Source organism: Anopheles cruzii, chromosome 2, assembly GCF_943734635.1.
Source record: "Anopheles cruzii chromosome 2, idAnoCruzAS_RS32_06, whole genome shotgun sequence".
Taxonomy (NCBI): domain Eukaryota; kingdom Metazoa; phylum Arthropoda; class Insecta; order Diptera; family Culicidae; genus Anopheles; species Anopheles cruzii.
Genome location: NC_069144.1, coordinates 7,025,292 through 7,039,062, shown reverse-complemented (window position 1 = coordinate 7,039,062; position 13,771 = coordinate 7,025,292). Strand labels below are relative to the sequence as shown.

Here is a 13,771-nt window from a genome sequence, read left to right as displayed (position 1 = left end):
TTGCGTTTTCGTCGTTTTGTTCCTTTGCGCAGTTGTTCAGTTGTATTTGTTCATTCGAACAGTTCGGTTCTAACAATTTATTGCTAAACAGGTGGTGAGTAACGTGCGTGATTGTGGGGCGCGTGATCGTGAAAACAATATGTGAATTGTGACACAAAACCACGTGTCACTTGCGTGTGTCCGGGATCGTGGCGCAAAAGATGCTGTTTAGGTGTTTAGAGGCGATCGGCGATCGACGTTTAATCTGTGTACGATGATAAAAAGAGTGGTTCCGAATGATCGCCTGTTTTCATCGCACCGCCAATTAAGTGGATTATGGGCTGTTCTGCCGCCACATGCCGCTGCCGGTGTGATCCGCGAAGTGACGAAAGTGACCAAATTATGATGATTTTAAAATTAGAATTCCCCGCATATGCTGACCGACATTAGGCCACCTTCCGTAGACGATGCGACGCGGCGCAGATGATCGCGCATGAGTCGGCAAAGGGCACCGCCACGAGTTTTGTAAAATTCTTGATTCTTGGGTCGTGGCTTCGGAAGACGAGTCCGGCTCAACACACATCTACTGGCCCGGCCGCTAAATATACTGGCTTTTTGTGGTTTTCCTCCTTCCCTCCCACGAGCCGCACACGCACGCACACACCTTTGTCGCGCGTCTCATTTTCATATCACAAAAGTGCATCGGTGTTTTTCACCGAGAGACCGATCTGCATATTTTAGCTGCTCCCCTTGGCCCGCTAAATGTTGGACGAATCTTGACCGTGTTTTCCCCACACTCCCGAGCCCCCCCTTCCTCCCCTTTAAATCCGGGCCCGACAGCAAACTTAGCAACTTGGCCCCGTCGAGTGAGAGAAAGAAAAAATCCTTTTGCATCATTCCTGCGGTTGACCCCTTTCGGTGGCGGTGGGTTTGGTTGAATGTGGTAGCCAAAGGGGTAAAAGAAAATGTTGCTACCAGCCCCTGGCCTCCCTTTGAGTTTTTCGTCACATTCGTGGCCACGGCTGTGATTAGACCTTTGAGTCTGGTGGACATTGTGGCGACCAACTGTCAGTTAGCGGCAAAGAGTGGTGAAATTTGTGACCAAAAATTGGCAATCATAGTGCGGTGTGTGTGTGTGTGAGTGTACGTGTGCTGTAATGTGTTTGTTTCGCTAGTTTCTTTCAAGGATCAAGTGATCGATCGATCTTGTCGAATGTGTCGCGAGTGAAGTGATTTACTGCGCAGAGTGGTCCAAGTTTACGCGCCGACGTCCGTGCAGAAGATAGTTTGACGCAAGCAAGTGGCCAACCCTGTCCGTGGCTTGAGGGGCTAGTTCCGCTAACGACGACGGAGATTAATTGGTGCTTCCTGGGGCGCCCGAAAAAAGGACATTCCACCGCCGTAAACCGTAGACATGGCCATGCAGCGAAGCCGCAGCGGGGCGGTGCACCTCGCACTGCTGCTGATCGTGGTGATGGCGGGAACGATGGTGGTTGAGTGTAAGTATTGACCCCATCATGATCGGTGGGTGGCAGATCTCTCTCCCTAGACAGAAGACACTCTGTAATTGCGCCGGTGGCTATTAATTTGCCCCAATTTCAGCATCGACCGTCGACTCGGGGGTAATTTGCTCCAAACCGGGGCCTATTCATTGGGCGCCAGTTGAGTCATTTACCACGCACGGTGCTAACGGGCACTTCGTTTAAATCCCTCGTATGAAAATCGCTTCAAGACCGGAGCGAGCCACCCACTGGAAATGATTTATTCATTCTACCTTCCAAATTACTAATTGTACCGTTCCACCCCGTGAAGTGCCCGGGGTGCGGTTTTTTGAAGCGCTGCTTTGAGTGTCATGTGATAAAACGCCGCCTCCCGCCCGATCCTGTAATGCCTTTTATGCTCTCCCTATATATGGCACCGAGTCGCCGGGCCGAGTACTTGCTTACGGAAGAACGGGCTCTAATTAGATTATGCTTTCTGATTTATGATCCCATCTCGGGGCCGCGCACGCCTTGAGTGCGCTCTCGAGGCTCTCCGTTGGGAGGAATGCATTAGCCCTTGGAAAGCCTTCAAGCCGGAGCACCGGAGCACCGTGCCTCCAAAAGGGCCTCCTCGCGAGAACGAAAACGAAAGTGAACGAACGCCCGCGAACCGGCTGCTTTAAACAGCAGGAGTAAAGACGGAGGAGGAGTCGCCGGCGTTCTTCAAAATGCACTGTGCGTTATGAAAGACGCACACGAGAGAGACGTGCGCGTGTGTGATTAAACACAAACTCCGAGGCTCCTGGTAAACAAAGCGGCTCAATTGTAGCACGCTCGGGCTGTTTGCCGACTGACGCGAGACGCCGAGCTCCAACTAAGAAAGACGTCGACGACGACGAAACAATTTCAACACTTTTCCCTGGTGGTTCCCCCGGTGACCGGCAGCGGTGCGTGATATGATAATCGCAATCCGTGACGCAATCCGGCAGGTGTTTGTTTTTCATTTGACAGCGCGGTGACAGCGCGTTTAAAAAAAAAACAAATGGAAGAAAGTAGTATAATCCAAGCACACACGTGGCGCGCGGTTTGACAGCAGATGAGGGCGCCTGGTGGTTTACGGATCTTAGTAGACTGGTTTTTGGCGGTTGGCGATTTGTTTACTTTTAATAAACGTCACAAGCGGTGAAGCAAAGAATTTTGTTCACCGAAAATTGGAGGTTAATTTCAATTGCATCATCACGCTTGTTCCATTCCTGTGCATTCGGTCGCTATCGGTGTGGTGTTGGCCAACATGGGCTGAGTTTGCTTACCACGATGTTTTCGTGGCGTGGATTTTGTTTAACCATTTCGAAACGCACCACGGTGCGGTGCTTAAGCTGCCCACAATTGCCCTACTTCAGCTCCGGAGCTCCAATTAGTTAGCTTCACCAACCTGCCTGCGCCGAGCACGTGGTCCCGAGTGGGCCAGAAGTGTGCGTGTGCTCGGGTAGTACTATATTTATAGCACGCGGCATTGCCACTTGTACAGGTGTGCTGCTCCGAGGGACCATCGTGCTAACGAGCAGACTCCGGACGAACAGCTTATCAGCACGCCGTGGGTCGAGATTTCGAGAGGAGCCACACAAACTACGGTTGATAATTATCTTACTGCTTATCAGACCCGACCGGCAACCTATGCTGGGCCTGGCCGCCCCAAGTACCTTACATTGTAGGTCCACCCGTATGTGGTAACCTATAAAACTGCCGTTACACTCCACGGCGTAGAAAGACGTTTACTGACACGTCGCTGGTCCCAGTCTGCCAGCGTTTGTACAAATAATTAAAGAATGCGTGGCCCGCGAGCGTGCTTCCGAAAAGTGGTTCTCAAGAACGCACCGCCATATTTCGGCCAAAGAGCTTCAGCCGGCAGAGGCCTCTGGGACCGTGAATCGTTATCAAACTTCATAATGGATATCCAAGTACTTACGCGGAGTTCCCGGCCGAACGGCACGCTCGGTGAAGAACGCTGGGCGGCCCTAAAGGCCTGTAATTCTGTTTTCTTTTGCTCCTTTTGCACTGAGGCTCAAGGAGGAGGCTGCCACGCTGATCCACCCGCGACGGTGATCCAGTGTCCTGCCTGATGGACCGTTTTATGGGCTCGGCTTTTTCCGCTGTCGACGTTGTCGTCCTTGTTGGTGTTGTTGCGGTAGGCCGCTGTTTGCCAATCGAAACTTTATCTCCCGCTCGGGTGCGTCCGGTGGGACCTCTTGCTTGGTTGCTTCCTTGCCGGTCTGGTCGGGCCTTTTTTCGGGCACTCCTGATCGGATCGTGAAAGCTTTGCACAATTTAAGGTCACACACCGGTGCACGACGGAACGGACGAACCAGGAAACCGAGCGGAAGGAGCCGAGTTTTAGTGAATTTTTCGGCCACGGTCGCCGCCGTTCGCCTTTAACCGGTACCGGGGATTGTTTGTGGGGTTAAGTTGTAACTCGACCACCGGAACCGGAACAGGAAGTAAGTGATTTGAACGGAACGTGGGCAGGGCGCGTCGCAGCGGAATGCAAATGGGTGGGTCTCAACGTGAGAAGAGCTTTTTTATTGCATTTTTATGCTTTCCGTAAGTTGCGTAATATTTTCAAAGTATTTTTGTTTTAAATATGGGCCCTTTCCTGAGTGTTGTTTTAGAAGTGGTACAAAATGTGGCAAAAACAAACAAAACTCTCCCGAAAAGACCCTTTTATTGCTCCCCACCATAAATTTAGAGTGAAAAATTGGCCACACAAAGATTAGTTCGTCGAATGGTCTGTAGGAACGGCAGCAAACGAACTCTCCAGTTGTCCCAGTTGGGTTGGCATTTTAAAAGCTGAGATCATGAGAAGTTCTCGTGGCCGCGCCTCTGCGCGAAACCATTTGCCATTTTTGCCCGGCATCTCGCGCGCGGGCGCTCGTATCATATTGTAATCATAATGTGGTGGTGTCAGGTTTTTTTGTTGCCCCCGTTATGATCCCTAGGGTCCCCCCTAAGTGTGGCCGTTTTTTCATTTGCACCGACATAAATCATGGAAATGGGAATGTTACGCCGCAGCACAAAAAAATGGCACCCGGCATTGGGAGGGCGCTTCAACGACCAAGCCAATGACTCTGGAAATCGTCCCGGCCCCGGGCGATCTAATCCCGCATCCTAATGAAACCGCCGCCGTGGGCCACTTGTGGTGTGGAATTTTGCAGATCACGCAAAACCATATGCTCGGCGATCGTGCGGTGCCGATCGTGCGTGCAGAAGGAACCCAACCCATTCACCCATTCGTTTCGTCTTCTTGTTGCCGCTCGCTTCACGCTGGTCTTTTAACGCACATCATATTGAAGTCATCCCGACATTAACCATCCCGACCCGACACGATCGGTCTGGCGGTCCGGCCATAAATTTGCGGCCATGCCGTTTCCGGAATCGGCCCGGCTTAGAAAGTGTGGCGGATACTGACTGGCTTCTGCTCTCAATAACGTATTTTAATTATTGCCGGCTACGGAACTCGGCTCGGGAAAGGAACTAGAAATTGAAAGTCCGCGCTTCCTTTGTTGCGGATCACCTCACCGAGGACACCTTCCTGAGTTAGTCACGAGACCAAGTATTAAAATCTCAAATTAACATTTTAATTAAGAGTCGGGATAACCGTGTCCGGTGGCCTTCACAACAAGTCAATTTTACATCAAACAGGTTGATAACACACACACCTTACCGTTCCTGTGCGCCCGTCGACCCAGCTGGTCGAAAGAGGCGAAAATCGGTACAAGCTGCTTAATGGATCCGTTTTTAGTTTCGTCCTTTTTTTGCGTAACGCGAGAAAGGTAACGCGAAACTGGTGGACGGATTAACAAGGTTAACCCCAGCGCACACGTTCATGGACACCGAGCGCTCGCGGACTTCCTAAATGAAGCGTTGGATCTTTTTAATTAAATTCCAATTAGCTCGCCCCCCGCATCATGTGGGGCGGGCAAGACTCCGTAGCCTGGAAAGCCTGAGGAGTGGCCGAAGAAAAGGTAGCCCAAAAAGTATCCGCCCCGGAGTGTGTGTGTTGGGTTCTGGCTTCCTTACCTTCTGGTTCCGTTCCATTATGTAATCGCTTTATTTTTTACGAGCCCCAGTATCGCCGGCCCGTCGGGTTCGGGATTCGCTTTTGCTCTGTGCGCCCTCCACGCTCTCTGTCGGAACTTCTGGCTGGAACCCACCTTAACAGACCGCGAACTCCGCCGCCGTGTTCCGTTCCGGGAAGCTAACTCTTGCCGCGATGTGCAAGCCAGACTCTATATCTCGCTTCGATTACCCGGTGCGCGTCGGTTCAACTTTTGAGTTCTAGTACCACCACGAGACGGCCATAACCTCAACAAAAAAAAACATACTTTCCACGTCCATTGCCACGGTGTATGCTGCTTATCGCGAGAAAACATTTCGTTGCGCCCGTCCCCGTGTGTGTTTTATATTCGGAACTAATTATTCTCCGACCCGCCGGAGCATTAGCCGGCCAACCAGGGGGCATGTTGCAGCCGGGTTGGGTGCAGCATTGTTTGGGCGGAATATATTTTTAAACCGAAGAGTTATGAAACATGGGCCTCGGTTATCTCAATTAGATCGACCGGGTGGCAGGCCCCTGGCTAATGGCTAATGAATCGAGCTGCTCCTCTTAAACGGTGCAGCCGACGACGACGACGACGACGACGACGATTAGAGCGATCGCCATAATTGAACCAAACCCGAACCGAAAGGGGAGCAAGATCAAGTCTTGTAGCAAGGGTCTTGTCTGTCTCTGAACCACTCCGTCTTGCGTCACTCCTGCGGCTACAAGGGATTAGTGACAATTCGGTCAAGTGCTGTGAATGGGGAGGTGAAGTCTTGCTGGGGCCACCTGGACCTGCGCTGCAATTAGACTGTGTCCGAACTGTTTGCCTTGTCTCTTGAGCTTGGAGTACTCTTGGAGGGCGCAGGCCGCTGGGCCGGCGATTGTTTCAATCACTCAGCACCCTCTCCTATCTTCTCGTTCGTCGGTCGGTCTCCTTATCCGATTTCTTTCTTCGCGACCGCGATTCCAGGGCACACGTGTTACGATAAAACTATGATTTATAAGTCTGTGGCAGCCACCGAGCGAGGGAGACAAGCCTCCGAGGGCCGGGCTGTAGACAGAAACCCTTCAGCACCCTTTCAGACGCAGTGAAAGCCGCATGCGTTGCAGTGACTCGGTCCCGTATATAAAGTAATTGAAAGTTAATTTCTATTTTATTGGTGAAATACATTAAATAAATTAATGTACCGCAGGCGTTGAAGGAGAGTCCCTGTCGAGGCGTTGTCGTCGTCGTCCCGGCGCGCCTCGGTGTCGTATGTGTCTGTGACGCAACCCGGGTTCGATGATGGTGGTCGTCGTCGAAGCGTTCGCTTCAGGTCCGTGTAGTAGTAAGCGTCTGAGGAATTGATTCCGTTGATTGAGGTTAGGTTTGGGGCCTGGAAATTGACGGTTCAATTTGTTTTGCCGTAAATAAACCGCGTGGCCGATACGGCGGCTGGAATGCCCGTCGACCCGGTTTGTCGGATGGATTGGGAATTCAGTTGGGCACTGGCGACGCACTTTAACGCGTTTGGCACGGCTTTAAATTCGAAACTAATCACTTAACACCGTCAGAAACCCGACCCATCCCTGGCCGCATGCGGGCATTAATCCAATTGATATCGCCATCAGCCGGCTGCACCCGGTCCTGGTGGTCCACCTGTATTTGCATTGCATTAGCATATTGAGTGCATCAAAATGCGGTGCCGGGTGGCCCATTAACCGTGGGCGACTTCCCGCCGCCGGTGGCGAAGTACATTAAGGCCATTGCCGGAGAGCCATTCAATCAGCAGCAATCAATTAACGGGAAGCGTGTTTATGAGCGATTGCCCGAGCGCCGGCATTGAGTTTTCCCGGTACAACAAGATTGAATTTCAATTATGATTAGTTTCCATTCCGAACATTCGCCCGAATTCTGGAGCTCGGTGAAAAGTTTAACGGTCGCGGCGGAAAAGCGTGGTGCCATTTTACTCTCTCTCTGAAACCCACGAAATTCGCTACAATGGGAACCCCATGTGTGCACACACTCTCGCCGGCACAAAGGTAATAAGACCACCACCCCCCCGAGAGAGCATAAAAACCGGTGCCAGAACATACTCGCTCGAACCACCACCACCAAAAACGACATTGTTCCATTGTTCACGGAGCGGCCGCGACTCGACGCTCGGCGGTTGAAAAATTCAAACAATGTTAAAGTGATGTTGGTGCGCCAGGTAAATGGCGGAAAACTCTCTCGATTCTCCGAGGAACTGGCGATGGGATGGGATTAAAAATGTACTAGCGCAAGCCCAGAGGGGTGGCCCAGACGCCACGCCACGCGCCAAGCCAAAAGCCAATCAATGTTTCATCCCTCGCGCGGAATGAAATGGCCCCGGCCGCGGGCATTGTTGGCCCAGCCCAACAGTGCCAATATTAACTTTTATGTTTATATAATAAACAGGGCCGCGGGGTGGTTAAAAAAACGAGGCCAATTTATGTTGCTTCCGGGCGTGTTCCGGGCGGGCGTGTGAGTTATTGAAACATAAAAGTAAATGTTTCACTCATTATGATCGATTGATGCTTAATGATTGTGTCAAACTCCATGATTCCGTCAAAACCGCGTGTGAGTGTATGAAACCCGGATTAACCATAGGTTGGAACCTGGTGGGTTGCTCCGTAATCCGGTTGCTAGAAAAACAACCCAACCTCGGGAACTCGTCGTTCTTATGCTCGCCTCGCTTCCGTTTGATGGTGCATCCGTACCAAACCAAGCGGCAACAAATTCCAACCGAGTTTGCTTCTCTTTGATTTCGACGTACGTACGACATTCGATTGAAGTCTGGTGCTGGTGTAACAACTACTCCGGGCTACCCACCATTCCCGTGTTATCTCTCCTCTTCCTGTGCTTACGATAACACCGAGCAAGCGGAACGGTGAACTATCGAACAACTATATTTTGTGTTGAAACCAATCCAGCCCCCCACCGCTCATGCCCGAGTTCTCTGGATAAACAACAATCGTCGTGAAGCCCGCACACACTCAACCGGGGCTCTGGTGTGTGTGTGCCGGCGGGGTCTTTATCCCAAGGTTGTGTGTGCCCGAAGGAACATATGCTCAGCATCGGAAACGGAAAGGGGTCTCCGGGCCTGGCAGACCGGGAGTAGTGAAATTTGAATTCAATTAAACATGATCAACAAGATTATTGATTATTATTCAACCGTTCAGCCGACGATGATGGTTGCCTGGCTGGCTGGTCTCTCTAACTCAATCTAACGATGGTGGTCCCAGACCCAGTAGTAGCTGTGTTGCTGTGTTCGAAAGTTCTCGGGCCATTCGCTTCAAGTAGCCCCGGGGCCCGGGAAGAACAATCGAAATGGAAACCAATCTGGATCTGGTCGCCGGACGCCGAGACGTCCCGGCTCGTAAAATAGTGTTTATCTTTCTAATGAATAAATCGAACGACGATGACGCAATCGGTTATCCGTCTTATCAGCGATAAATCGATATTTATGGGAGCTTCATCGGGAGCTACCGCTGATAATACGGCACTATCGTTGGGTTCGGAAAACTTTGCCCTGAACCACCGTTCAGTTTTTAAAGTGGAATGTAAAATTGGGACGTGTTTGGCTTGTTCCTAGATATTCTTGAAAAATTCAAATTTATTTCACTTTATATACATTTATTTATGTTGTGAAAGGGTTTGATGAAGTCATTGGAACGATAGTTTTTTGTATTTCGAGCGCACGATCGATCGATCGATTAAGGATTGATTGAAGCCTCATGTGGCACGTATTCACGGACTGCCAATTTATTTAGATTGTCCACCATTTTCAACACTAAACTAAACCTGACGATGGACGATCGGTTCGTGCACCATAAACTGGCTGAATATTTCCTCTCTCATTTCGCATAAACCGAAACGATCGGGATGCACGATGATAGCACCACACACAAACACATTCTTTATGGCCATTCTAATCACCTCGACACAATAAAACCACATCCCTCGGAAACCTGGGACCGCAGATGGGTCGGTAGGTAGCACATAAATATTGCGCCACACAGCACAGCAGTCTCCCGCATAAAAGACATTCCCACCAAAGGGACCCCGGAATCCGGAGTCGGGAGTCGGGAAAGCCGAGAAACTGTCCGGTCCATGCAACGCAACGACACCGATCCGGGAGTCGGATCAATTTTCAATGGCTTTCCGATGTCGGAGAGCGTGTCGATGCACCGCATCCGAATGGTGCAACATTATGCACTCCCCTCCCCCCCCACCCCCACCCTGTCCTGGTAGTAACATCGTCCACCCCATCGAACACGATCGATACGTTTCGAGTTCATTTTCCGGCGGAGCTGGATTTTTCTTCCCTTCACCGGTGAGTCATCACCGAGGTCCGCCATCATCGCCCCCCGAATACTGGCCACCCGAGAACTATAAATATTTAAGACGCACACACAAACACGCCGGTCTTTGCCGGTCCGTCCGTAACACACAGACCCGATTCGATCAGTGCGGAAGAGTGACGGAAGGGATCCGGTGATCGTCGGGAAAACTGGGACACAACACGAATGCGTGTCTTCGGGGTGTTATTGGAGGCCACATGTGCGCCCGTACAGTTGGAAAACTTCAGGACCAAAAGAAAGAAAAAAGAGCATCGAGAAAAGATGGATATTTTAGAATGATCGTTTGCCATTTTCAACGGAAAACCAGATGTTTCGGGATGTTTCTTTGGGATTTTTTTCCGGCACCATTTTTATGACATTTTTCCCATTTTATCCGACCGAAGCAGGTTTCATTCGCAGTGTTTCGATGCACCCACCTTGTTCGAGGAACCCGAACGACTCGAATCCCAAAAAATAATGCTTCCCGTTCGAAAATGGGGAAATTTTGCCGGTTAGACCAATGGCAGGGTTTTTGCCGGTTAACAATAGGCCGTGTCGTTATGAAACCCCAAACCCGCCGGCATTCACACGCACCCCTGACACTCTCATATTCATGCCGGCTCCCGGCAAGCTCGAACTGGGCGAAGGCTTCGGGCGGGATTTTCAACTATCATTTGAATAATACCCCATCCTGGATAATCCTCGTGGGCTGGGCCATTCTAATACACTTCACAGGATCCCGGGACGTCGAAGGTCTTATCGCTGCCGCCGGATCTTTTCGCACGGCCGATGGCCAGTGCCCGTGGTGGCTCCATTTCTCACCCACTGACCACCGTCGGCCGTTGGGCCAACCCGGGTCCGGTAGTTAGTGTGCCACCACAGTTGGTGCAATTGCGGCCGAAAAAGTGGCTGCCATATCCTGTTTAGTGGCACCGTGTCCGGATGGGATAATTGCTTTCGATACGGGAGCCAAACGGAGATGGTCGGTCGGTGCGGCGCCAGAGACCGGGGCCTTCTATTGCTGAAGTCCTGCAAAGGATCCCGTGCTACGGCTAATAGACTTCAAAGGGGACCAACGAGCGAGCGAGAGACCGAGAGAAAGAGAGTGCGCTGGAGTTGGACGAATAAAGCGCACGACGGTTAAAAGGATTGTCTGCCAAACACACACACACATAGAAGGTCGTTTTTCTTGTCACTGTTATCCTTTGTGGTGCCGGATCGGGGGCCCGGCCGGATACTTTGCGCGCCCCGCACTAAGCTCTTCCTCAGCACCGAACTTCCGAACTTGCTACGAAAATTACCAATTCAAATTCACACCATCCGGAAAGCGGTTCCGGAGTGTTCGTTGGCTGTGTTTGTGTGTCGGGCAAGTGCTCTGGCCTCATTTGCCGTTCTTTCTTACGGACTCGTCGCCCGTCGCCGTCGGCACTAGAGCACCGGAAGTAAGCATTAACCTTCTCCTTATGCTGCTTCAACGATGTGAATTTGTCTGAAAAATACTCGTACAATGGGCCCTTGCTCTGGGATGTTGGTAGCCCCTCCGAGCAGCACCCCACTCGATTCCGGCGACCCAGGATCGGGTGTAGTTTGGGAACTTTTGGTGTTTTGCGCTCTGTCAGATTTCTTGTGCTCCGACATCGGCGGCGCGAAAAACTAGTTAACCTGCCCGAACGAGGACGAAAACCTCATCATGCCGGGAGCGCGGGAAAAAAACATAAAGGCCACAACGAGTGCTCAGCGCTCGCGGGTATATCGAAGTTTTGTCGATCATCCTGCGGCTCCGAAACGAACGAAACTGTTTCGCCCGATCCTAGAAGCCGGGAGTTGCCAAGGGTTGCCTCGCGGGCAAAGCATCAGCGATTCGCACGTAAAGGATATCAATAAAATAACGAAGAATTGCGATGAAGAGATCCGCGGAGACGATGCGCGGGGACATGTGGCAAAGACAACGGGCGTCACACAACTGGAAACCACTAACAAGGCGTCGGTTGAAAATTATCCATAAAAATGGAGCAGCGTGGCGTGGCGTGTCTCGCTCTACAAACAGGCTACAAACCGACGCCTGCGGCAGGATCGTTTCGAGGACCGAGCGGCAGCAACCCAGACAGGACATGGCGATGGCGACCCCGGACCGGAAGCTGGCGGTGTCGTTGAATAAAATTGGCGCCAACCGGCTGAAGCCCGGATCGCCCCAGGTCCTTCGCCCGGCCCGCCGAAGCGGACTCTATGAACTCCGTCCCACCCCACAGGATCCGACCGAAGAAAGACATCATTCTTCACCCCGAACCCGGGCGACGGTCGTAGGTCGGTGCATTTCGAGCTCGGGCTATGAGTAAGACATCGCCCGTCCGCCCGACAAACACGCCACGCAGATAATGGGAAAAGTGTGGAAAACTATCTAGTTTTTCCCGCGTTTCTTTTTCCATTGTTCGATGCTCTGGGGTGGTCCACTGGGAAAACGGTGGCCGAGCAAGTCCCCTGCCAGCAAGTGGTGTGTGAAATTGGTTCAATCGGCCAATCGGAGTAGTAATCCACCGTTGGCGGAGCGTCAATAATTGGCACACGCTTCGATCGATCGCTTTAAATAAAAAAGCGCGCGATTGGCATGCAAAAAGCATACGTAAAATTATTGAAAAGTTTGATTGGACACTGACAGTCGGGGGCCATTAAATATTAAATGGAGCAGCGATGCTCCCAAAGCAAACCCTGGAGCTTGCACTGGATCCAAGCACTCATCGACGAGTTACTCGATTATTTAGGATGTCAAAGTGACAGTTACAGCGGAACTGCATAGTGGGGGCGCCTCGTGCTGGTAGCAGAATTTATTTGGCCACTCGGGAAGCGATTAGAACATCCCCCCGGCTCCGGCCACTTTAAAAAAAGTAGTGAGCATCGCGAGATGTCTGAACATTGACAGGTCCCGACTTTGGAAACGAAAAAACACAAGCCAAAGTAAAGTCAAAGTACAGCACTACAGGATTATGCTTTTATCGCCTGAAACTCGGTGAAGTGTGAAAAGCACGGCTACTATTGTTTGTCTCGCCCCACTCACACGATCCGTGGAACTGTGTCAATCGAAGCAATGGGATCCCATTAGCCTGACGCCGAGCGAGCTGGGGTCGGGGATGAATCGATTGGGAAGATTGTTCGCAAGACATCCTCGAGACAACACGATCTCGGCGTCCCCCCGGCGTCAAGAAGTTGACGGAAGTTGGCTTTTTTTGCCTTGTAGCCTTGGATTCCCTGGACGCGTGGCACTTTTGCCAGCACACGGAAGCACGAAACAAGGGCAGTAATGGACCAGGGCTCAGCAGCAGGGACGGGTAATGAGGTTAGGGACGCAGCGTAAACATTGGATGGCGCCCTGTACACATTGTTGCATCATCGAAGTGAGCTCTGCCTCGCGACGACGGACGATGGAGAAAATTCCATTTAACGCATCGGTTGATTTGTGCATCGCTGTGCACAGGACTGTGTCCCCTTTGCAAACTGCAATGGCTCGGAACTCGGAAAGCACAGAAGGCTGGGGGGAAAGCGATTTCCTTTTCCCATTTTCCTTGCTACCATCGATTCGGCACGAGCAAATGGCATCATTCCGTGGCACACAAAAACCCAGCGACGGCGAAAAAATGATTCATCGTTCCGAGGACCGAAAAGCTGAATCGGAAAATGAGCGCGATGCAATTTGTTGTGCTTCCGCTTTTTGCTGGGTCCGCGCACTTTGCAGATGCATCTCCGTGGACGCGAGGATGCTTTCAACAGTAGGCCATGGAGCAGACGCCAAAAAATGTGAATCTTTTGAGTGAAGTTTGTTTCACGTTGGCTCAGTGCAGTGTGGCTAGAAAGTTTCGAACTCGAAGCTATCCGAAGC

At 51.4% G+C, this 13,771-nt stretch overlaps 1 protein-coding gene across 1 annotated transcript in view; it reads left to right on the top strand.

The window, feature by feature from the left end:
- The first annotated feature begins 1,393 nt into the window (after positions 1 to 1,393).
- The window catches only part of LOC128277192 (receptor-type tyrosine-protein phosphatase delta-like), a 72,035-nt gene continuing 59,657 nt past the window's right edge, over positions 1,394 to 13,771 (top strand). Inside the window, exon 1 of the mRNA XM_053015637.1 lies at positions 1,394 to 1,478. Within this exon, the coding sequence (XP_052871597.1) occupies positions 1,394 to 1,478 (85 nt within the window). The remainder of the gene's footprint in view (positions 1,479 to 13,771) is intronic.